Genomic DNA, 26,187 nt, shown 5'->3' on the forward strand with positions numbered 1-26,187 from the left:
TACGCTCAATGAAATCAAAGTAATGTCTGTATTTCCACTTGAGGAAGCAAGCACTCTCGTCAGCAGCCATTTCAGCTTGCGTTCTCTAGCAATTTAATAGCACATACTTATTAACTAACGTTGCAGCGGAAAATGTTATATAAAGAAGCATTTTTTTCTTCTAAAAACTATAATTGTAACGCAAGTAACACAATTACACTGATTTTAGTAACCAAAATTAAATTACACAAATGTTAAATGTAATTTGTTACATTACTACATTCCCCAAAAAATGTAATTAGAATACAGTAACTCATTGTTTTGAGTTGAAGCATCATTTAGGTTTAAACAAAAATGGTGTTCATCACTTCCCAAACTTGTTTGTGCACAAACTTATTTTAGAAACCATAAGCGAACTGTCTAAAAGGTATTTCTCATCCAAAACACCAAAACTGGCTCAATAATATTTATATCTGGTGACTGTGCAGGCCATTGACTGTGCTTTCATGTTCATCGAACCACTCTGTCACCAGTCTTGCTGTGGGTGTTTGTTCATTATCATACTGATACACATCACCCCCTTCAGGATACAACAATTGAACCATTAGGTGCACATGGTCCTCCAGAATGCTTTGGTAGTCCTTGGCTTTGACCCAGCGCCTCTCTAGCATGAGTATTGGGTCTAGGGAATACCATGATATTGTAGCCCAAACCATCACTGATCCACCTCCATGCTTCACTCAGGGCATGCAACAATCTGGGTGGTACTGGGCGCTTCTTCAGGGCTTTTCCACACCGTAACTCTCCTGCATGTGGGAAAGACGGTGAACGTGGACTCATCAGAGAACAATACATGTTTCACATTGTCCACAGCCCAAGATTTTTGCTGCTATATCTTTACAGTAGATGGTGAAACCCCACCAAAGCTGCGTGTGTGTAAAGTATCATATCTGTACTTTTATTTATGTAATTAAATCATTAATTACAAAGCCTTCACATTTTATTGCAGTATTTATATTGGAGGTAAACGACTAATTTGCAGGATCTGTTTTATCTTGATGATAAACTAAATTGATATTGAAATTGAACAGTGTGATTATTAGCTGTGACTACCAAATGACTCTTTCATCTGTGCCACTGTCAGTTCCAGGAAAGCCCACTATGATCATCAGCACCACCATCGGCAACACGGCTCTGATCCAGTGGCAGCCGCCCAAAGAGATGGTGGGAGAGCTGATGGGGTACAGACTTCGTTATAAACGTGAAGAAGAGGACATTTACGCTGTCCGAGACTTCAGACGCACTGACGACCACTTCACCGTCACCGGCCTGCACAAGGGCGCCACGTATATCTTCAAACTCTGCGCTAAAAACCGGGCTGGGAACGGAGAGGAGTACAGTAAAGAGATCAGCACCCCGGATGATGTGCCCAGCAGTTACCCACAAAACCTCAGAGTCGTTGGATTGACCACAACCACTACCAAACTGGCCTGGGATCCTCCGCCGCTGCCTGAGAGGAATGGGAAGATCGTACGATATGTGGTGGTTTATCGAGACATTAACAGCCATCAGAATCAGACCAACGGCACAGCTGACACACAGATGACCATTCAGGGCCTGCAGCCCGACACCACCTATGATATCAGGGTGAGGGCGTTTACAGGGAAAGGTGGAGGTCCCATTAGCCCCAGCATCCAGAGCAGAACCATGTCTACCTCCATGCCTGGTGAGTGCTTCAATGGCAGCAGTAAATTCTGCAATCTAAAACATCCTCCCTCCTTTTTCCGATAGGGCGGCATGGTGGCCCAGTGGCTAGCACTGTTGCCTCACAGCAAGAACACCGCTGGTCCAACCTCCTATCGGGCTGGTTGGTGTTTCTGTGCGGAGTTTACATGTTCTCCCCGTGTTCGCGTGGGTTTCCCCCGAGTCCCCCGGTTTCCTCCCACCGTCCAAAAACATATACCATAGCAATAGATTAAACCAAATTATCACCGAAAACAACACTAGTTTACACTTCTCACGCGGCAACAAGCAGGGGAGTTCTCGAGACCTACCTGAGCTCGAACTCCCCTCTCGCCCTTCTAACGGGAGGGAGCCCCGAGCTCGAGGATATTACAAGCTCAGGGCTCTCTCCCGGGACAGCATGCCAAATACGCTTTATTGATTATCAGCTAAGTGTGAACTCTTGAAAATGTGTTGAGATTTAAAAGATGCCACAAAATATGCAAAAGTGCATCTTTTTTAATGCAGTATCTTCACTGATTGCACATACAGTCTGATTCATGAACAAATGACTCTAATGAGCAGCTCGTTTTAAAGAGTCCAGCAGCACTCTCAAAAGTTCTAACAGAATCATTAATGGATTCATCAAAATTACAAATCAAATCAGAAGTGATCCTAAAGCTGTATTTACCAGAGAAACTCTAAGAGGATCCGAGAGAGGGCTTTAATAGAGGGCTTAGATACAGTTCATTTAAGAATCAACTTTCTCTCAGATGTTTCTGATTAAATTCGTTTGGACAAATTAAAAGTCACAGATTGTTGACTAATTGAGATCTCTGCTGAAGCTCGATATACAGAGCTCAGCTTAATCAAGCACCCCCCCCCCCCCCCCCCCCCACACACACACAGATCTCTCTTTTATATTAGTAGTTTCTAATGGATACTTTGCATTAATATATTTGTGTGTATATACATTAGATTAGTGAGCACCAACGCTAAATCTGGAGCTAATCTAACAAAATAAAACTTAAGATCACAGTCCGAAATTAATATTTTAGTGAAAAATAAAATAAGAAATAAAATTTGTATTTGTAATTTCAATTTTTTTGCAATAACTTTTCATTCATCCATTTTCCTTCGGCTTAGTCCCTTATGTATCAGGGGTCACCACAGCGGAATGAATCACCAACTATTCCAGCATATGTTTTATGCAGTGTATGGCCTTGTTTTTGAATCTGCCACTATGCTGACACACAGGCATTTGTAGCTCCGCCCTCTTTTGAAAAGAGCCCAATCTCATTTGAATTTAAAGCAACAGTTATCAAAATGGCACATTTAGGATGGTACATTAGTGTTTCCATTATATAAATTACAGAGCTCAGTGTTCATTCATTCATTTTCCTTCAGCTTAGTCTCTGATTTATCAAAGGTCACCACAGCGGAATGAACCACCAATTATTCCAGCATTTGTTTTACGCGGCAAATGTCCTTCCAGCCTCTTCCAGCAAAGCCCCGCCCACTAGTGACCATCTCTCCCTCATTAGCATAGGAGCTTAGTCTTGTTTTTGAATCTGCTACTAGGCTGACACACAGGCATTTGTAGCTCCGCCCTCTTTTGAAAAGAGCGTAATCTCATTTGAATTTAAAGCAACAGTCATCAAAATGGCACACTTAGGATGGCACATTAGTGTTTACGTAAATTACACAGCTCAAAGGATCATTCATTCATTTTCCTTTGGCTTCCTTTGGCTTCCTTTGCCACAGCGGAATGAACCACCAACTATTCTGGCATATGTTTTATGCAATAAAGGCTCTTCCAGGAAAGCCCCACCCACTAGTGACCATTAGTGAATATAAATTACAGAGCTCAATTGTTCATTCAATCATTTTCCTTCGGCTTAGTCTTAGAGGTTGCCACAGCAGAATGAACCGCCAACTATTCCAGCATATGTTTTATGCAGCGGATGCCCTTTCAGCCGCAACCCAGTACTGGGAAACACCCATATACTCTCACATGCACACACATGAGGATACACTACGGCCAATTTAGTTTATCCAATTCACCTGTAGATATGTTTGGACTATGGGGAAAACAGAGCACCTGGAGGAAACCCACGCCAACACACATGCAATCTCCACACAGAAATGCTAACTGACCCGGTCGGGACTCAAATCAGCGACCTTCTCCCTTCTTGTGAGGCGACAGTGCTAACAACTGAGCCACTGTACCGCCAACAAAATATTCAATTAACACAAATAAGTTGTGCTTAAGTGAGTTCAAATGCTATTAGAATCCTACTCAAAACAATTTACTATTTAGTTATATTAACAATCCCTCATCCAGCAGCTCCAGACAGTCATCTTCGCTGTCTCCTTTCTCTGTTTGTCTCATACACACATTCACTGAACAACATTCACACACAGCAGATGGTTGAAGAGGAAGCAGACGTACGGTTTTCTGAATGCAGTCGCTGCAAAATCTCCACATACGGCTCATCTTATGCTTGAAACATTAAAGGGTTTTGCTCACCCTCCTGCCTTTCCCACACTTTTTCTATAGAACATATGGACATTCCTTGTGGTATTTTTGGAACTCGGCAGCATCCATTTCTCTTTCATTTCATATCTAGCATTTCTTTTTTTGTGTGTTTCACTTCCACAGAAGAGTGTAATACTGGTCATAGAGTATTTATGTGTTGAGTATTTATTTTATTATACTTTATTATATTATATTATATTATATTATATTATATTATATTATATTATATTATATTATATTATATTATATTATATTATATTTATTTATTATACTTTATTATATTATATTATATTATATTATATTATATTATATTATATTATATTATATTATATTATATTATATTATATTATATTATATTATATTATATTTTATTATATTATATTATATTATATTATATTATATTATATTTTATTATACTTTATTATATTATATTTTATTATACTTTATTATATTATATTATATTATATTATATTATATTATATTATATTATATTATATTATATTATATTATATTATATTATATTATATTATATTATGTTATATTTTATTTTATTTTATTTTATTTTATTTTATTTTATTTTATTATACTTTATTATATTATATTATATTATATTATATTATATTATATTATATTTTATTTTATTTTATTTTATTTTAATATACTTTATTATATTATATTATATTATATTATATTATATTATATTATATTATATTATATTATATTATATTATATTATATTATACTTTATTATTTTATGTTTTATTTTATTTTATTATACTTTATTATATTATATTATATTTTATTATATTATATTTTATTATACTTTTTTATATTATATTATATTATATTATATTATATTATATTATATTATATTATATTATATTATATTATATTATATTATATTTTATTATATTATATTATATTATATTATATTATATTTTATTATACTTTTTTATATTATATTATATTATATTATATTATATTATATTATATTATATTATATTATATTATATTATATTTTATTATATTATATTATATTATATTATATTATATTATATTATATTATATTTTATTATATTATATTATATTATATTATATTATATTTTATTATACTTTATTATATTATATTTTATTATACTTTATTATATTATATTATATTATATTATATTATATTATATTATATTATATTATATTATATTATATTATATTATATTATATTATATTATGTTATATTTTATTTTATTTTATTTTATTTTATTTTATTTTATTTTATTATACTTTATTATATTATATTATATTATATTATATTATATTATATTTTATTTTATTTTATTTTATTTTATTATACTTTATTTTATTATATTATATTATATTATATTATATTATATTATATTATATTATGTTATATTTTATTTTATTTTATTTTATTTTATTTTATTTTATTTTATTATATTATATTATATTATATTATATTATATTATATTATATTATATTATATTATATTATTTTATATTATATTATATTATATTATATTATATTATATTATATTATATTATATTATTATATTATATTATACTTTATTATATTATATTATATTATATTTTATTATATTATATTTTATTATACTTTATTATATTATATTATATTATATTATATTATATTATATTATATTATATTATATTATATTATATTATATTATATTATATTATGTTATATTATATTATATTATATTTTATTTTATTTTATTTTATTATACTTTATTATATTATATTATATTATATTATATTATATTATATTATATTATATTATATTATATTATATTTTATTTTATTTTATTTTATTATACTTTATTATATTATATTATATTATATTATATTATATTATATTATATTATATTATATTATATTATATTATATTATATTTTATTATATTATATTATATTATATTATATTATATTATATTATATTATATTATATTTTATTTTATTTTATTTTATTATACTTTATTATATTATATTATATTATATTATATTATATTATATTATATTATATTATATTATATTATATTTTATTATATTATATTATATTATATTATATTATATTATATTATATTTTATTATATTATATTATATTATATTATATTATATTATATTATATTATATTATATTATATTATATTATATTATATTATATTATATTATATTATAGTCGTGCGATATTCTGCCAGTAACAGCACTCGTCCAGCCTCTTAACCCTTCACCTTTGTGTATTACTCCACCCACATATAGCCACAATGCTTTTTTAGTTGAGAATGTAGTTGTTTAGATTGCAACTATGCAGTTTGTTTATAAGGATAGTGCCTATTTTAAATATTTATAATTTCTGAGAGCCTGTCTTCGAGCAAAGATGGTTGACGATGTTCATCTACACATGTAGCAGTGCGATGTGGCTGTATATCGGCACCAGTGGGAGGCGCTCTTAGTGTCCCACCAGTGACGATATACAGCAAAATTGTGCTGCTACAAGTGTGATATTGTGTTTATACAATAGTTCGACAGCATAATCCTGTGTATAAAAAAGGAAATCAAATACGGAGAGTCTCAAAACCCTTTTGTAAAAGGATAAAAGGAACTACTCTCTTCCGCCATTTATTCACATCTGCAGCTGATGTCAGAACAGAAGAAGCCGTAACTAATTCACCAACATCACTTTAAAGCTAGCGTTTGAAGTGATGACAAAACAGGTGATTTTGCTCACATTTTAAGATTATAAGGCTGATCGCCATGAAATGCCATCAGTCTACAGTATTTCTCTGTCCCAGTATTACGGTATTTCTCAGTCTCAGTATTTCTCTGTTGCAATCGGGAGATCGCAATACTACTATGGTATAAATACAGCACTACAACATACAAAAGAGAGAGATTGACTTAGAAAGTCATTTACATGTTTAATAATGATTTAATCAGCTGTAGTTTGAAATTACGCTTATTATGGGCTCTGTCACCATCTTGTGAATGAACATCGTCAACCATCTTTGCTCAAAGATAGGCTAATAGCCGCTTACACAATATCTCTCAGAAATTATAAATATTTAAAATAGGCACTATCCTTATAAATAAACTGCAAAGTTGCAATCTAAATAACTACATTCTTGACTAAAACAGCCTCAAAAGTACATTATGTTGTCCAACAGCAGCAATATTTGTCAAACTATTGACCTTATTCTTCAATGCGGAAGTGCGCTTGTTTTTGCGCTTGTTTTAGAACTTCCGATTCAGCTGCCTATGGGAGAAATGACTAGAAATAATAAAAGGCAGAAAACGGTCAAACTATTTATTCTACAAACAAGTGTTTGCATGACAATACAGACAAAGTAGAATAATATAATAAGAAAATATCAGTTTGAAACACCAAGCAGCAAAACGAGCAGTGTTAACGTCTAAAAATGAATGGAAGTTAATGAGACCCGAAGTCTCGAGCCAAAATGATTCAAATGGCTGCGCCCACTCGTATGCGGAGAATAAGCTGAATAGAGTGTCCTCTGCTTGTTGCTGTATGTGGGCGGAGTAATACGCAAGGGTGAAGGGTGAAGAGGTGGTACGAGTGCCGTTACTGGCAGATTATCACACGGCTATCAACCTGTCAGATTCAAGAACCAGACAGAACTGTTGTGTATATATATATATATATACATATTGACAATTCATACTAGTGATAGATCTATTAGTAATGACAAGTGTGGTGAAATAACAACAGGATATTAGTTACTGTGTGAATTATAACTCACAGTCTTACTGTGTAATTGTAATTGTGTGTGTGTGTGTATGTGTGTGTGTGTGTGTGTGTGTGTGTTCTGTCTTCTCTGATTCCCTATAGCTTAAGCGCATGCACAGAGCTGATATGTGGCTTTGGGTTTTTCATGTGTGGTTTTGAGATGAAGGTCTTAAGATGTTATCGTGTATAGCTGATGTGGTTTCTCTGCTTATCGCCGAGCCATTCAGGAACTCTTCAACTTTCTCCTTCACAGAGTTCACGAAAAACTTTGGTGTGAAAGCCGTGATGAAGACCTCTGTCCTGCTCACATGGGAGGTGCCAGAAACATACAAGTCTCAAGTGCCTTTTAAGGTGACTTTTCATGTCATTCTGCAGAAAACACAGTGGGAAAATGAGTCAAATGAGGGTTAGTTCACTCAAAAATTGCCGTTTACTCTCCCTCATGGTTTTAAACCTTTGAGTTTCTTTCTCCTGCTGATATTTTGAAGAATGCTGGTTGCTGACAGAGTAAAAATTACTTTGGATTTCGATGGGTGGTTGCAAAACATTTATATGGGCTGAATTTAAACAAATTAAATTGAGTAATGTTCAACTCAATTTGTTTGTTTGAAATCGTCCCAAATAAATTGTTTGCAAGCACTTAACTTAAAAAGAAAATTAGTAAAACCAATGAATCATTTTTTTCAGTGTGCCAGCAACCAGCGTTTTTCAAGTATCTTCTTTTGAGTTCAAGGGAAGAAAAACTCAAACAGGTTTTAAACAAGCGAGGGGTGAGTAAATAATGAATGGGTGATCTGTCCCTTTAAGAGCTGTTCACACAAAGGATGATAACTATAAAGATTACGAAATAGATATCATTCTAAAAATTGTACTAAATGCACATAAAACAAAAGCTGAGATCAAACTATGTATTTAATGATAGGGATTTAGAAAATAATACGGTTGGTATATCAGCATTTTGCTTTGACTGTGCATACCGTAAATGAGACACATCATCAGATCTCTTTTTATAAATGCTTTACAGTAATATATTTGTGGATATACAGTAGAATAGTGAGTAGCAAAGCCAAAACTGGAACTAAAAAATCTAAGATGAATCAATTGTAATTGATATTAAATAAATTAAATATTAAATATAAATATTTTTAATATTAAGTACATTTTTAAAACAGAAAAATCAAAAGGGAAAATTAAAGTTATTCAATTTAGTTGAAATTTTGTAAAAAATATATATATATATACAGTGATATTAAATAGAAAATATTAAACACAATTTTAATTAGGGATGTCCAGATCCGATCATTTAATTGGAAATTGGGCCCAATCACACAGTTTCAGACTCGATCGGAATTGGACATTACCTCCCGATCAGGACTCAAATCCTGTATATATATCAGTTGAAGTCAGAATTATTAGCCCCCCGGAATTATTAGCTCCTCTGTTTATTTTTTTCCCCCTATTTCTGTTTAATGGAGAGAAGATTTTCCAGCACATTTCTAAACATAATAGTTTTAATTACTCATTTCTAATAACTGATTTATTTTATCTTTGCCATGATGACAGTAGATAATATTTGACTAGATATTTTTCAAGATACTATATAGTATAGTGTATAGTGACATTTAAAGGCTTAACTAGACTAATTAGGCAGGTTAGGGTAATTAGGCAAGTCATTGTATAACAGTGGTTTGTTCTGTAGACAATAGAAAACAAATATTGCTTAAGAATCAGAATCAGAAAGAGCTTTATTGCCAGGTATGTTCACACATACTAGGAATTTGTTTTGGTGACAGAGCTTCTACAGTGCAACAGGAAAACAGAGACAAGACAAAAAACAGATCATAAATATATTTAAAAAAATACAAGTAAGTGGTGAATGCAAATATACAAATTGACAAGTGTATGTACATGTATATTACTATATACCACGTTATATGTGCAGCTGTTATGTGCAAAAGGAGGCTAAAAGGACGCTAATAATATTAAGGAGGCTAATAATATTAAGCTTAAAATGGCTTTTAAAAATTTAAATCTGCTTTTATTCTAGCTGAAATAAAATAAATAAGACTTTCTCCAGAAGAAAAAATATTATAGGAAATACTGTGAAAATTTCCTTGCTCTGTTAAACATCATTTGGGAAATATTTGAAAAAAAAAAATTTAAATTCTAGTAAATCTTTGAAACAGGCAGGGAATGATCGTTCGTTTAATGTGGATGCAAATTTAATTTTCATTGCATTTACATTTCTATCTATGTTGTGAATGTGCTTCTAATCTGTGCTGCAGATCCTGTATAACCAGCAGAGTGTGGAGGTCCAGGGTGACCTCAAGAGGAAGCTGATCACTCGTCTGCAGCCGGACACTGATTACTCCTTCGTCCTAATGAGTCGGGGAAACAGCGCTGGAGGACTGCAGCAGCAGGTCTCCATCCGCACCGCTCCAGACCTGTTCACCACCAAACCAGCACACCAGAAGCTAGACCCAGAGGAGGGCGGCAAACTCGCCATCACACTGCCCAAAGTGCACAACAGCGCCCTCGTCAGGTCAGTCAGTCTCTGATCATTTAAATAAACTATTTTTATTAAACAGAAAAACTAAGAGGGACATAATAATTATCAAATTTTGTTAAAATTTTGCAGTTTGTAATTTTGTTTTGCAAAAAATTTTATTTTCTATTCCTAAAGATGTTTGGTGACCAAACTCTAATTTTTATAGATATAACTGTTTAATATAACTGTTTTGTTCAAACCCACCAAACACACTTACCGGCCACTTTATTAGGTACACCTGTCCAACTGCTTGTTAACGCAAATTTCTAATTAGCCAATCACATGACACCAACGCACTGCATTTAGGCATGTAGACATTTACATTTACATTTAGTCATTTAGCAGACGCTTTTATCCAAAGCGACTTACAAATGAGGACAAGGAAGCAATTTACACAACTACATGGTCAAGACGATCTGCTGCAGTTCAAAGTGAGCATCAGAATGGGGAAGAAAGGGGATTTAAGAGACTTCAAACGTGGCATGGTTGATGGTGCCAGACGGGCTGGTCTGAGTTTTTCAGAAACTGCTGATCTACTGGTATTTTCACGCACAACCATCTCTAGGGTTTACAAAGAATGGTCTGAAAAAGAGAAAATGTCCAGTGAGTGGCAGTTCTGTGGGCGCAAATTCCTTGTTAACGCCAGTTGTCAGAGGAGAATGGCCAGACTGGTTCCAGCTGATAGGAAGACAACAGTAACTCAAATAAGCACTCGTTACAACCAAGGTCTGCAGAAGAGCATCTCTGAATGCACAACACGTCCAACCTTGAGGCGGATGGGCTACAGCAGCAGAAGACCACAGCGGGTGCCTCTCCTGTCAGCTAAAAACAGGAAACTGAGGCTACAGTTCACACAGGCTCACCAAAATTGGACAATAGAAGATTGGAGAAAAGTTGCCTGGTCTGATGAGTCTCCATTTCTGCTGCGACATTCAGATGGTAGGGTGAGAATTTGGCATCTACAACATGAAAGTATGGATCCATCCTGCCTTCAGGCTGCTGGTGTAATGGTGTGGGGGGTATTTTCTGGCCACACTTTGGGCCTATTAGTGCCAATTGAGCCTACCTCAGTATTGTTGCTGACCATGTCCATCCCTTTATGACCACAGTGTACCCATCTTCTAATGGCTATCTCCAGCAGGATAATGCACCATGTCATAAAGCGTGAATCATCTCAGACTGGTTTCTTAAACATGACAATGAGTTCACTGTACTCAAATGGCCTCCACAGTCACCAGAGCTCAATCCAATAGAGCACTTTTGGGATGTGGTGGAACGAAAGATTCGCATCATAGATGTGCAGCCGACAAATCTGCAGCAACTGCATGATGCTATCATGTCAATATGGAGCAAATTCTCTGAGGAATATTTCCAGTACCTTGTTGAATCTATGCCACGAAGAATTAAGGCAGTTCTAAAGGCAAAAGGGGTCCAACCCGGTACTAGTAAGGTGTACCTAATAAAGTGGCCGGTGAGTGTATATTGGCTATACTCACTGAGAAACTGATAAAAAATATTCATTTTCAAAGGGGATGTATTCATTTATGCTGAGCACTGTAGCTTCCTTTATTCATTTATCAAACAGATTTACTGTTGCTCTTTTTGCTTCATTCAACACGCAAAAAACACTTTTAGGCATGTTATTCTTTATAAAAAATATCAGAATGTTGTGAAAATAGCTTTTCATTTTCCCCCAGCGTGAATAAATGCATGAAAAAACGAGATTTGTTTTGCTCCATGCAAAATTATGCTTGATGGCTTTGTATAAACTGCATTGCATGACCTAAACAACTACTTGAATAGTAAAAACAGAGCCATTTCTCCCTGTACGTGCACGGCATATGGGTTGGGTTAAGTTATTTGACAATAAATATGTATATACAGCGCTCACCATAAACGAGTAAACCCTTCACAGATCTCTCTTTTAGCTTCATATTTTCTATAGGATGCTTTAAGATAATATATTCATGCATAGACATTAGAATAATCAGTAGCAAAGACAAAACTGGAAATAATTTAACCAAAAAAGTCAAGATCGCAAAATGTGTTCACACAAATTAATATTCGTTCATTCATTTTCCTTTGGCTTAGTCCCTTTATTCATCAGGGGTCGCCACAGTGGAATGAACCACCAACATATCCAGCATATGTTTTACACTGCGTATGTCCTTCCAGCTGCAACCCAGTACTGGTTCACACACATACACTACAGCCAATTTAGCTTATTCAATTCACCTATAGCACATGTGTTTGGACTGTGGGGGAAACCGGAGCACCCGGAGGAAACCCACGCCAACACGGGGAGAACATGCAAACTCCACACAGAAATGCCAACTGGCCCAGCTGGGACTCGAACCCTTCTTGCTGTGATGCGACAGTGCTAACCACTGAGCCACCATGTCACCACAAATTAATATGTTGGATTAAAATCTTAAAGGTGCAGTAGGTGATCTGCCACAATGCTAACCTATTAGCATAAATCTCTGAAACGCTGTTCCTCCCCTGCCGTCCAAAGCCACGCCTCCTGAAACCCAGAGCGCTCGCTGCTTAAAGATGACAGCAGAACCGTCTCTCATGTGTTAAGCTAAAGCTAAAGCTTGGCCGGCCTCACTCATTATTACACTCATTTCTAAGCCATACTCACATGCTATTTCTGACCGAATATTCAGAGTAGCGGTAAAAAAATATAGGGAACGTGTCAGAGGCTGTCATTGTTCAAAAATGAACCAATGTAAATATAAAACCATCTTCAGCTCAGTAAAGCAGGCTAGGCGGAATAGCGCTGTTTACTTCTGTTTTGTTGTTAAATCTAAATAAAATCTACATTATCGATGCTGTAAAAGGCCCTTATGATACTGAAAATAGTCACATCAATCTTTCGCCAGATGATATCCGTGGCTGAACAACACTTCTGTGCATAAAACCCATTCATAACAACACAATCTACATCAGCTTTGCGTGACTAAAATAGTTTTAAAACTAAACATTACCTGTCTAACAGAAATCTTTCAGCCATGGTGTCGTCCTTCCTCCAGCATGCAAAAGTAACTCCAATATTAATTCAGGATTTTAGAAAAAGTTTTGAATCAGCATGTTTTTACTCTCTCTCTCTCTCTCTCTCTCTATATATATATATATATATATATATAGAGAGAGAGAGAGAGAGAGAGAGAGAGAGAGAGAGAGCAGATATATGCAGAAACTAGAGAGATGCTGAGCCTCGCGATGTGACCGCGCCGCCATCTTGTCACTTGTAATATATATGTATATATGTATATATATATATAGCAGGTCGCACACCGGAAGCGCCACGCAGCGCCATACATTTCAGAATTCTAAACATAAGTTTCTATTAGGGTACACACACCGGCGCGGCAAGTCGGCGGCACCCAGCTACGACTCAGGACACTGTTCATTTCTCTGCCATGGCACAGAGCGCCATCTGATTAGTTTCATGTTAAATATCATGCGAATATCCGCGTCTGGTGCGTGATATTTTAACTGTCATGTGCATGCCGTGTCGCGGCGCTTCTGGTGTGCAACCTGCTTCTCTCTCTCTCTCTCTCTCTCTCTCTCTCTCTCTCATTCTCTCGTGAACACGCAGCACATGTATGCACAAACGGCAGAGCTGTGAACAAACAGGTGTGCAATAGCTCAAATCTGCATTTGCTGACAGACAGTTTGAGCTACGTGTCAGAATTATGGGAGATGTCGGCCCGACACTATTTTAATTGGATGAACATTTTTTGGTCTCATGCCTTACCCAGAATATAAAAATACATTTAGATCATTTACTTTAATCATTACTATTGGAGTGTGAAGGACTTTTAATCAGCACAACAAAAAATGTTTCTGAGGCCAATCACCTTCTGCACCTTTAAATAAAATTTTATAAACAAAAATCTACGTAGATTTCTAGACGATCATCAACCGTTTTCTCAAACGATGACAAACTGACCAACCATTGCTGCAGCTCTGATACAAGTTTTATTAATGGAGAACATTAAAGTGCACTGCAGTGTTTGGGTGTTTTGTTTTTGTCAGAGGTAATTAGCCTACTAAAATATGTATATTCCAAGTATGAAGCTGATCAGTTTTTGTCATGTGACTCGGGGTGCGCTCGTGGCATTCTGAAAAGTTTACATGTTATTGACTGGGGGCGCCTGGAAGGTGCGAGCGTGTTGAGCCGCGTGCACGTCGTTCCCATTATGCGTGCACAAACCATGCATCTCCATTGGAAATAACTCCAGCAGTTGATCTTCTTCTTGCACAGACATAGTGGATTCACCTGATTCATTGACAAAGTGTTTTGGGATCTATTCCTTGGCAATTTGCGGCTCCTTCTCTGGGCCTTTTCCTCTTCGCAAAGAAACTTTCCAAAGACGTCTGTTTCTTACTCATTTTGCTAGCTTGTGGATTCAATTTTGGCACTCAAGATACCGAGATGTAACCGAAAGAATAAGTTTTTTTCAAAATAAAAGGCTCAGATAATAAATAAAACTGAAAAAATGTATGATTTCCTGTGCGGCCCAGTACCGATTGATCCATGGACCGCTACCGGTCAACGGCCCGGGGGTTGGGGATCACTGGTCTACAGAACAAACCACTGATATCCAATGACTTTCCTCATTAGCATAATTAACCTAGTTAAGCCTTTAAGTGTCACTTTAAGATAAATACGAGTATCTTGAAAAGTATCTAGTCAAATATTTTGTACTTAGTCCCTTTATTAATCTGAGGTCGCCACAGTGGAATGAACCGCCTTTCATCTAGCATATGTTTCATGACAACATGGGGAGAAAACTCCACATAGAAATGCCAATTGACCCAGCTGGGGCTCAAACCAGCGACCTTATTGATGTGACAGCGCCACCAAAAAAGAAATCAGTCCTGTGCGGCCCAGTACCGATTGGTCCATGGACCGGTACCGGTCAACGGCCCGGGGGTTGGGGATCACTGGTCTACAGAACAAACCACTGTTATCCAATGACTTTCCTCATTAGCATAATTAACCTAGTTAAGCCTTTAAGTGTCACTTTAAGATGAATACGAGTATCTTGAAAAGTATCTAGTCAAATATTATGTATTTAGTTCCTTTATTAATCTGAGGTCGCCACAGTGGAATGAACCGCCTTTCATCTAGCATATGTTTCACGCCAACACGGGGAGAAAACTCCACATAGAAATGCCAATTGACCCAGCTGGGGCTCAAACCAGCGACCTTATTGATGTGACAGTGCCACCATAAAGGAAATTAGTTATTTGAAATTAGTTATTAAAACTATTATGTTTATAAATGTGTTGAAAGTATCTTTATTAAACAGAACTTGGGGGAAAACGTATAAAAGAATTCAAATTCAACAGGGCTAATAATTCTGACTTCAACTGTTTATAAATGTAATGTTTCCTTTAGTATTGATATTTCATGTCAAACCATAGAGCAGCATTTGACCATTATTATACCTCACTATTTATCTTAAAACAGAACAAAGATGATACAGTACATGCTAGCTCTCCGGGCGATGTTTGCTGGAGTCTCAGAGTTCAAGAATCCTGTTACTCTCTGAGCAAATATTGGCCGGTTGTGCTTTATTGAGACTCGGGCCGAAGGTTAATACTCAAACACTTCCAATCGCAGCTCATATTGGTTTATTTCACAGCTAGAGGCTCGGTTTGATGTAACGCAGTGGCATCTGAGCCAGCTGAAAGCTGAAAAACACTGCCCGCAGGATCATTTCTGACCAAAGACACCGCAGAAATGCTTTAATTAAAAATTACCAGACACGTTTCCTCATCAAAGCCGAAGCGGGATTGTTAGAAGCGGTTTCATCAGACGTTATAGACATCAGACGTATCAAACAATGCTCTCGCTCAGTCCTGGCAGGACTGAATGTGTGCGTGGATTACTCTGTGTTAATTGGGTTTGGAGTGTTTGTTTCAGATTCGCGGCTGTCACAGAGTCATTCAGAAACGCAATCGGCAGTGTAATGTCCATCCAGAGCGCTTCATCTCACTCACAAACACCCTGATACCTCTGTCTGTGGATTTAGCAGAGACGAAGAGGGTCACGCTTTTCATTATCACCTTCTTCAAGATCACATCTCACTATTTTAATCTGTGAACATTGTAAAATGAGGTTCGTTGTAATGACAGAACTATGGCTGAGCTTGTGTTGTACTACTCACGATGTGTATAATTCACATTATATACACACAGATCCAAGGGTCCATCATTATTTTTGAAAGTAAATATATTTTATTCTTCAAGGAAACAAGTAAGTGCAGAAAGTTGAAGTAAATACATTAAATATTTTTATTATATTAATGATAATAACCCTTAATATATTAAGGATTAGATTATGTACAAATACTGTTATGGCAGGCCTGTAGCCAGGGGAGGCTCGGGTGGTTTTAAAAACCCACCCCTCACTGACAAAAATTCAGAATTTGTCCCATACATGAGCTCATCTGTCCTATTTTGACTGCTATGCCATTATGAATTGTTACAATTACTCCTCGAAGACGGCTTTAAGACCAAGCGGAACCTGACATAAGTGAAGTCATCTTTCACTACTGATCTACTGTACTGTTGTAAAATAGAGAATGCAGTTTACAAGTAACTTTCATTCTAAATCTTGGACCTTATTCTTGAATGAAAAAAAAGAACTATAAAATGGAGTGACGCACTAAAAGGTAATTCATTCATTCATTTTCCTTCGGCTTAGACCCTTAATTATCAGTGGTCGCCACAGCGGAATGAACCGCCAACTATTCCAGCATATGTTTTTACACAGTGCATGCCCTTCCAGCCGCAACCCAGTACTGTGAAACACCCATACACACTCATACACTTTGGACGATTTAGTTCATCTAATTCACCTATATTGCATGCGTTTGGACTGTGGGGGAAACCGGAGATCCCGGAGGAAACCCAGGCCAACACGGAGAGAACATGCAAACTCCACACAGAAATGCCATCTGGCCCAGCCGGGACTCGAACCAAGGGCCTTCTTGCTGTTAGGCGACAGTGCTAACCACTGAGCCACGAATATATTCATAATACGTATTATGCACATTATAAACACACAAAAATAAGGGTCCATCATTATTTTTGAAAGGAAATTAATTCTATTTTTCAAGGATGGAAGCATGTGGCAGTAAATACATTACAAATATTAAAAAGATTATTATCATATACCTATTTTTGAATGTCTTTGCCTCCTTAACCTTACATTTATCTTCAATTATCATGAAATTTTAAAATAAATTAATAAATAAATAACATTTTAAATAATACATTAAATTAATATTATTATTTATTGTATATTAGTTTTATTCTTCAAGTAAATGCAGTAAGTGACAGTAGAATCAATAAATACATTAAAAAGATTCTATCTTATGCACTCTCTGAAATAAAGGTACGGGAGCTGTCACTGGGGCAGTACCTTTTCAAAAGATACACATTTGTACCTAAAGAGACCACAATGGTACTTCAAAGGTATATTAATTCAATTCAATTCACCTTTATTTGTATAGCGCTTATACAATGTAGATTGTGTTAAAGCAGCTTCACATAAAAGGTCATAGTAAATAGGAACAGTGTAGTTCAGTTTGTAGTGTTTAAGTTCAGTTCAGTTTAGCTCAGTTCAGTGTGGTTTAATAATCACTACTGAGAGTCCAAACACTGAAGAGCAAATCCAACGATGCGCAGCTCTATAGATCCCGAACCATGCAACCCAGTGGCGACAGCGGAGAGGGAAAAAAAACTTCACTAAATGGCGAAAGTGAAGAAAAAAAAACCTTGAGAGAAACCAGGCTCAGTTGGGCACGACCATTTTAATTTCTCCGCTGGCCAAACGTCTTGTGCAGAGCTGCAGTCTCAGTGGCGGAGGCTGGAAGCTGGCCTCAGCGAAGGCTTGTCTGTCTCTGGAGCGTCACAGGAATCAGTCTCATGTTCTCCACTCCTCCATGACCACCACAGTAGCTGCTCAGGATACGGCCTGGTCCAGGATATGGAAACCTTGGGATCATCTCGTCGTTGGTCTTGGATCGAATCAGTGACTCTGCATAGTCTGAGGGCCTCGGGAAGAGTATCCCCAGGTGGAAATGGAGAATAAAGAGAATAATTAGCGTAGCTGCTGTTCATAGTGTACATAAACAAGATGCAGAACCTGTGTGGAAGCCCGCTATGTGTAGCTTTGAGTGTATGCTTTACTAAACAGATAGGTCTTTAATCTAGTTTTGAATTGGGAGAGTGTGTCTGAGCCTCGGACGTTATCAGGAAGGCTATTTCAGAGTTTAGGAGCTATAAATGAGAAGGCTCGACCTCCTTTACTCGACTTAGCTATTCTGGGTACTACCAGAAGCCCTGAGTTTTGAGATTTTGAGATATTAGGACCCAAATGCACCTTAAACGTACCAATATGGTCCATTGAGGTACCAATATGGTCTCTTCGGGAAAGTACCTTTTGAGAAGGTACTGCCCCAGTGACAGCTCCTGTACCTTTATTTCTGAGAGTGTACAAATTCTGTTCTCTTTACCAAAGTCATGGAAAAACACCTCTGGATTTACTGGAATTTTTTGCTATGGTTTAAGTAAATTGCTGAACTTTGTTTTATTCTGTACAATTCTTCCCAAATTAAAAGAAAATAAATAAACCAATGACTATTGATAAGAAAACTGAATTTTATTTCTTAACCTTTCTGAAGTTAAAGCATTGGTATTGTGTAAAAATTAGTATAAACATCTGAAAACATGGCAGCATGTTGTTTATGCACAAATAATAGCCTGATGTATAATATAAAAGCAAAACATCAGTAGGCCATTTGTAACTGAAAATAGTAAGATGAGTCTTGGAGATGAGTCGTCTGCAAATGTCTTATTAATTTAGACGGCCTCATGCATTCGTTAGCAAGAACTTTGCCGCAGATAATGCACTGTGGCTGGGTCAGGGACTCTTTGCTTTGAGAAAATGGAATAAAACCATAGATCAGATAACTATTTTTGGTATTTCCTGCATTTCGTGTTTCCAGTAATGCTAGCGCTGCGACCCAAAATGTTTGGAGCTTCCTGACCTGGGTCCAGTATGCTTACTATTAGCTGCTGAAGGCGAATCAGTGAGACTCTGTCTTTTTCTGGAGGACGAATTACAAATTTGTCAATTTGTTTGGTCAGCCAGGGGATGAAATAAACTAAAGCATCATGATTGTTCTCCTAATCGTCCACTGCTAAAAAAAAAAAGTAAAATATGACGTGACCCCCAACAGAGCTCGCTGAGGCCCCCTTGTGGGCCGGGACCCCCCGGGTGGGAATCGCTGCTCTAAATGACAACATTTTTATTTTAAATTAGGAACAAATGCCATCAGCAGATTAAGAAACACACACACACACACACACACACACACACATTTCTTTTTTAAAAATTTCCCTAACAATGTTTTACAGAGCAAGGAAATTGTCACAGTATGTCTGATAATATTTATTCTTCTCGAGAAAGTTTTATTTGCTTTATTTCAACTAGAATAAAAGCAGTTTTACTTTTTTTTTAAAACATTTTAAGGATAATATTATTAGCCCCTTTAAGCTATATTTTTTCGATAGTCTACAGAACAAACCATCGTTCTACAATAACTTGCCTAATTACCCTAACTTGCCTAGTTAACCTAATTAACCTAGTTAAGCCTTTAAATGTAACTTTAAGCTATATAGAAGTGTCTTGAAAAATATCTAGTCAAATATTATTTACTGTCATCATGACAAAGAGAAAATAAATCAGTTATTAGAAATTAGTTATTAAAACTATTATGTTTAGAAATGTGTTGAAGAAGTCTGCTCTCCATTAAACAGACATTGGGGGGAAAACAAGCAGGGGGGCTAATAATTCTGACTTCAACTATATATATATATAATGTTTGTGTATGTATTTTGTCCTTAACTTAACTAATATTAACATTTAATGCTCATATGTGCATGTTTTTTTTCCTCTCAGGTGGTTTTATATCGTTGTTGTACCTGTAACTCCTTCAACTCTACGCCATTGGGAAAACCCAGAAGATATTGATCTGGATGAGGTGAGTGTGTGCTTCTGATGATCCCGCACAAATAGCATAAATGTCTCACACTCTTATCCGTCACTCTTCAGGTCTGTGATATACGAGATCTTTTCAATGCTCTACAGTATGTATGATGCAACTGTTTTGTTTTTCCGCTGGTTATTTTTGCCTCTCGGTTCCTCTGCATCTCCTCCTCAGCAGCTGCAGAGACACACAGGCACTTTGAGCTCTCTTAAAAAGCTTCACTTGGCATTTTTCTCTTTTTTTGTTATTACTACTGAGCTTTCGGGTTCCAACACGGTTCTGCTTTCTCATGAGTTTGCTCGCCCTCGATAAACTACCGTCTGCAAAACAGGCAAACTTTTTCAGGTGCTGCTTACTGAATATCAAAATACAGCGGCGCTGAGAAGAAAAAAAAAATCACAATGGTGTCACCAGCATTTTGAAGCGGGCCGTTTTCATGCAGCCCATTCTCCCCCGAGTTGCCCTTTATTTATGAGCATCGGCGAGTCAAATGAGAGGTGTATTATTGTACTGGTGTTTATCACTGCGATAAATATTACGCCGCAGTCCTCATTCTCTCTGCCGCAAGACCCCATTTGTTCTGCTGTAATCCTGTGGCCTTGGATTTGATTCAGCCGCGACCGAATGTGCTTCACTAAAGCTAAAAACGCAGAGTCTGTTGCTTATTACACACACAAAAAAACACTCAAAAGAATAATGTTTGTTGCTTGTTCAAACTTTTTATTTAAAATGAGCTGAAACAACACAATTCTTGAGTTTTTGGGTGGAAAACTTAAGTGTTTTATGTTCAATACACTTAAATTTATAAAAACTAATAAGTTAGAAAACAAAGAATTGACAGACAACCCGTCATGTAGCAACAATCTGTGCAAAATGAAAAATACAGCATGAATCGAGGGAAAATGGCAACATACAAGACGTACATTCACCGGCCACTTTATTAGGTACACCTTGCTAGTATCAGGTTGGACTCATTTTGCCTTCAGAACTGGTTTTAATCCTTCATGACAGAGACTCAACAAGGTACTAGAAATATTTCTCAGAGATTGAGCTCCATATTGACATGATAGCATCACGCAGTTGCTGCAGATTTGTCAGCTGCACCTCCATGATTTGAACCTCCTCTTTCACCACATCCCAAAAATGTTCTATTGGATTGAGCTCTGGTGACTGTGGAGGCCATTTGAGTACAGTGAACTCATTGTCATGTTCAAGAAACCAGTCTGAGATGATTCGCGGTTTATGACATGGTGCGTTATCGTGCTGGAGGTAGCCATCAGAAGATGGGTGCACTGTGGTCATAAAGGGATGGACATGGTCAGCAACAATACTCAGGTAGGATGTGGCGTTGACACGATGCTCAATTGGCCCTAACCGTTGATACAAGGCTGAATGAATCCATGCTTTCATGTTGTCTGACCCTACCATCCGAATGTCGCAGCAGAAATGGAGACTCATCAGACCAGGCAACGTTTTTTCTATTGTCCAATTTTGGTGAGCCTGTGCGAATTTCAGCCTCAGTTTTCTGTTCTTAGCTGACAGGAGTGACACCCGATGTGGTCTTCTACTGCTGTAGCCCATCTGCCTTAAGGTTGGACGTGTTGTGCATTCAGAGATGCTCTTCTACATACCTCGGTTGTGATGAGTGGTTATTTGAGTTACTGTTGCTTTTCGATCAGCTGGAACCAGTCTGGCCATTCTCTTCTGACCTCCGGCATCAACAAGGCATTTCCGGCCACAGAACTGCCGCTCACTGGATATTTTCTCTTTTTCAGACCATTCTCTGTAAACCCTAGAGATGGATGTGCGTGAAAATCCCAGTTTCTGAAATACTCAGACCGGCCCATCTGGCACCAACAACCATGAAGATATATACATATATACCAAAAAAATTTAATTATACTGTATATATATATATATATATATATATATATATATATATATATATATATATATATATATATATATATATATATATATATATATATATATATATACTAACACACTGTAAAAAATGCTGCTGTTTAATTTCTGAAGATTTGTATATTTTTTGTATATATATATATATATATATATATATATATATATATATATATATATATATATATATATATATATATATATACATATATATACAAAAAAATATACAAATCTTTAGAAATTAAACAGCAGCATTTTTTACAGTGTGTTAGTAGTGAGCAAGAAAAAGAGAGAAATGGAGGAAGTGCTTCATAAAGAGGCAGATGAAGGAGACAGCGTGTCGTTTTGAATTAATGATGCCTCTGACTGAAACACCTGAGGCTGATGTCTGACCTTTGACCTCTGCGCTGCTGTTCAGCTGGTTCATGCACTGAAAGTGGCAATCAGGATAGAAGCAAAAATATATACTATCATTCAAAAGTTTGCTGCTTGTAAGACTTTTTAAGGATTTTGAAAGCTGTATTTGCTCAAAAAAGCTTAACAAACACTAATATATTTGAAATGTTTTTTTTTAATGAATAAAGATTTTTAAAACGTTTTTAAACATTGTTTGAATAAATTGACAATTGCACTTCAAAAATGCTGTTTTTTACTTAGTTTTTTTGTCTTTCTAGTCTAAATATCTAAAACTATTCTTAAATCAAGAAGCATTTTATATTTTTTCTTGTTTACAAAAATAATATGTCAGAATTAAGTGAGTTTTTCCTTAAAACAAGCAAAATAATCTGCCAAGGGGGTTAGCAAAGTAATCTTGCTTTTCATTTTAACATAAGATTATTTTGCTTACCCCGTTCGAAGATTATTTAGCTTGTTTTAAGGAAAAACTCACTCATTTTGACACATTATTTCTGGAAACAAAAGAAAAGCAAGAATTTTGCTCATCTAGAAAATGCTTCTTGATTTAAGAAATTTGAGTTATTTTGGACTAGAAACAAGACAATAAACTCTTATTTATTCTTATTTATACTACATTATTTTCAGAATTATTACTTCATTCCTCACTATCACATGATCCTTCAGAATGATTCCAATATGATGATTTGATGATATTTATTTTTACTGTGAATGTTGAAACCAGCTAAAAAACTAAATTCTAGATTTTTTAATGAAAAGGATGTTCAAAAAGACTGCATTTATTTGAAATAGGACGAATCTAACAGTTTGTATTATGAACTATTAATCAATGTAATAAAGTTACTAGTTTAAGTTCCGATTCAAAAAAACAACTAGCGACTAGCGAAATTGGCTGCTTATTAGCACTCATAAAGTATGATCCTATTCTACATCCCTAATCCCAATACCCAATAACCCAAACACTTACTAACTATCAGTAAGTTACAAGTTTATTGTTATCGTAGTTAATGATTTGTTAATAGTGAGAATTCTACCTTAAAATATAGTGTGACCAATATGTATTTATTTTTTATCTTAATTGTCAAATTTTTTAAATAACTTTTTACAACATACATACAGTAACACAGTATGTACAGTTGAAGTCAGAATTATTAGCCCCCCTTTGATATTATTATTATTATTTTTTCCCAAATGATGTTTAACAGAGCAAGGAAATTTTCACAGTATGACTGATAATATTTTTTCTTCTGGAGAAAGTCTTATTTGTTTTATTTCGGCTAGAATAAAAGCAGTTTAATTTTTTAAACACTATTTTAAGGACAAAATTATTAGCCCCTTTAAGCTGTTTTTTTTCGATAGTCTACAGAACAAACCATCGTTATACAATAACTTGCCTAATTACCCTAACCTGCCTAGTTAACCTATTTAACCTAGTTAAGCCTTTAAATGTCAAATTAAGCTGTATAGAAGTGTCTTGAAGAATATCTAGTCAAATATTATTTACTGTCATCATGGCAAAGATAAAATAAATCAGTTATAAGAAATGAGTTATTAAAACTATTATGATTAGAAATGTGTTGAAACAATCTCCTCTCCATTAAACAGAAACTGGGGGAAACAATAAACAGGGGGGGCTATTAATTCTGCGAATGCGTCAGACCGGAACCGTAAGGTCATACGGCAAGTTTCGCATTTCGCTGAATTGGAAAGTTCAAGCTTCACGCATCACATGACTGCGTGAGACCAACCGAGGATCAAAACATGACCTCTCTGGACAGAAATTTTAAATATGGTTTTTTAATGTCTAGTTATCTTGTTTAATCCCACCCTTTTTCGCAGTGTCGTACGGCAGAATTTCGCAAGCTCAAACTCTAGTGTGACCGCAGCTTAAGTAGTCCATGTAATCAGTGCATGAAGCGCTACAGCTGTGTGCATGCAATCGTCAGAGTTCTGGAAACAGGTGTGTGTGGTGCATGACAGGATTTGTAGTTCCTTAACACATCTGTCAGGAATGGATAGCTGGAGATCATGACATAGGAATAATGAAATTCTTACTTTGCTTTCAACACTGGATGCCAAGTATGGTTTAATGCATATTAAAAAAATACTATCATTATTTAACAAAATAGGCATGCAAAAAAGTAAACATAAGTATAAACTATGAAATACATCATTTAAAATAGGTTTTTTATATACATTCAGTTATTCATTTTCCAGTGGCTTAGTCCCTTATTTATCAGGGGTTTCCACAGCAGAATGAACCGCCAACTTATCCAGCATACAGTATGTTTTACACAGCGGATGTCTTTCCAGCCGCAACCCAGTACTGGGAAACACCTATACACTCTCACATTCACACACTCATACACTACGGCCAGTTTAGCTTATCCAATTCACCTATAGCGCATGTGTTTGTACTGTGGGGTAAACCGGAGGAAACCCACGCCAACACTGAGAGAACATGCAAACTCCACATAGAAATGCCAACTAAAATATCTGGGACTCGAACCAGCGACCTTCGTGCTGTGAGTCGACAGTGCTAACCACTGAGCCACATAAATGTTAAAAACTGTTGTGCAAGATCCTGCAGAGAATGAATAAAGTGCAAAACTGTCAGAAGTAACAGTATGGGGACAGTCTGTTGTTAGATCTGTTGAGGCGGAGAGAGTTCTGGTGGTCCTGCATACTGATGTGTTTCATGTGTTTTTATCAGCTGATGGGGAATAATGGAGGCGCTGCTGTGAGGAGGAGGAGAAGACAAACTCAGGACTTTCTGCGGCCTTACATTGCTGCCAAGCTGGAGTCTCTTCCAGAAAGCTTTGTGTTAGGAGACGAGAAAACCTACAGCAACTACTACAACAAACCTCTGCCGGGACAGCAGCAGTATCGCACATTTATACTGGCGGCACTGAAAGACAGAGACTCGGTGAGTCACAAACACACACCATACACTGATACAAGCCAAACTACTGTGTCTTTCATTTAATGTTCCCGATCTTTCTGAATGAAATGCCTACTTTACTACATCCAATGAGCTCGCAGTTGAAAACAGACAAGCCACACCCACTGTTTTCTCATTTAATATTCTGTTTCCCTAGGCACTGTGTTACAAAACACAAAAGAAAGGTTGCAGCTTTCGGTTCATGTGGACTTTAAGGGTTAATCCGTCTTATTTCCCATTCTCTTAAATCTAAAGTAGAAAGAATGAGAGAAGTGTA

General features: G+C 35.8%; 1 protein-coding gene across 5 annotated transcripts in view; it reads left to right on the top strand.

Moving 5' to 3' along the window:
* ptprfa (protein tyrosine phosphatase receptor type Fa) overlaps positions 1 to 26,187 on the top strand; it is a 444,470-nt gene that overhangs the window by 358,849 nt on the left and 59,434 nt on the right. For all 5 annotated transcript variants that reach the window (XM_056459356.1, XM_056459357.1, XM_056459358.1 and 2 more), the window contains 5 exons: positions 1,124 to 1,705; positions 8,265 to 8,362; positions 10,297 to 10,553; positions 20,548 to 20,629; positions 25,683 to 25,895. In XM_056459356.1, the coding sequence (XP_056315331.1) occupies positions 1,124 to 1,705; positions 8,265 to 8,362; positions 10,297 to 10,553; positions 20,548 to 20,629; positions 25,683 to 25,895 (1,232 nt within the window). The remainder of the gene's footprint in view (positions 1 to 1,123; positions 1,706 to 8,264; positions 8,363 to 10,296; positions 10,554 to 20,547; positions 20,630 to 25,682; positions 25,896 to 26,187) is intronic.

The sequence above is a fragment of the Danio aesculapii genome, chromosome 6 (assembly GCF_903798145.1).
Source record: "Danio aesculapii chromosome 6, fDanAes4.1, whole genome shotgun sequence".
Classification (NCBI taxonomy): domain Eukaryota; kingdom Metazoa; phylum Chordata; class Actinopteri; order Cypriniformes; family Danionidae; genus Danio; species Danio aesculapii.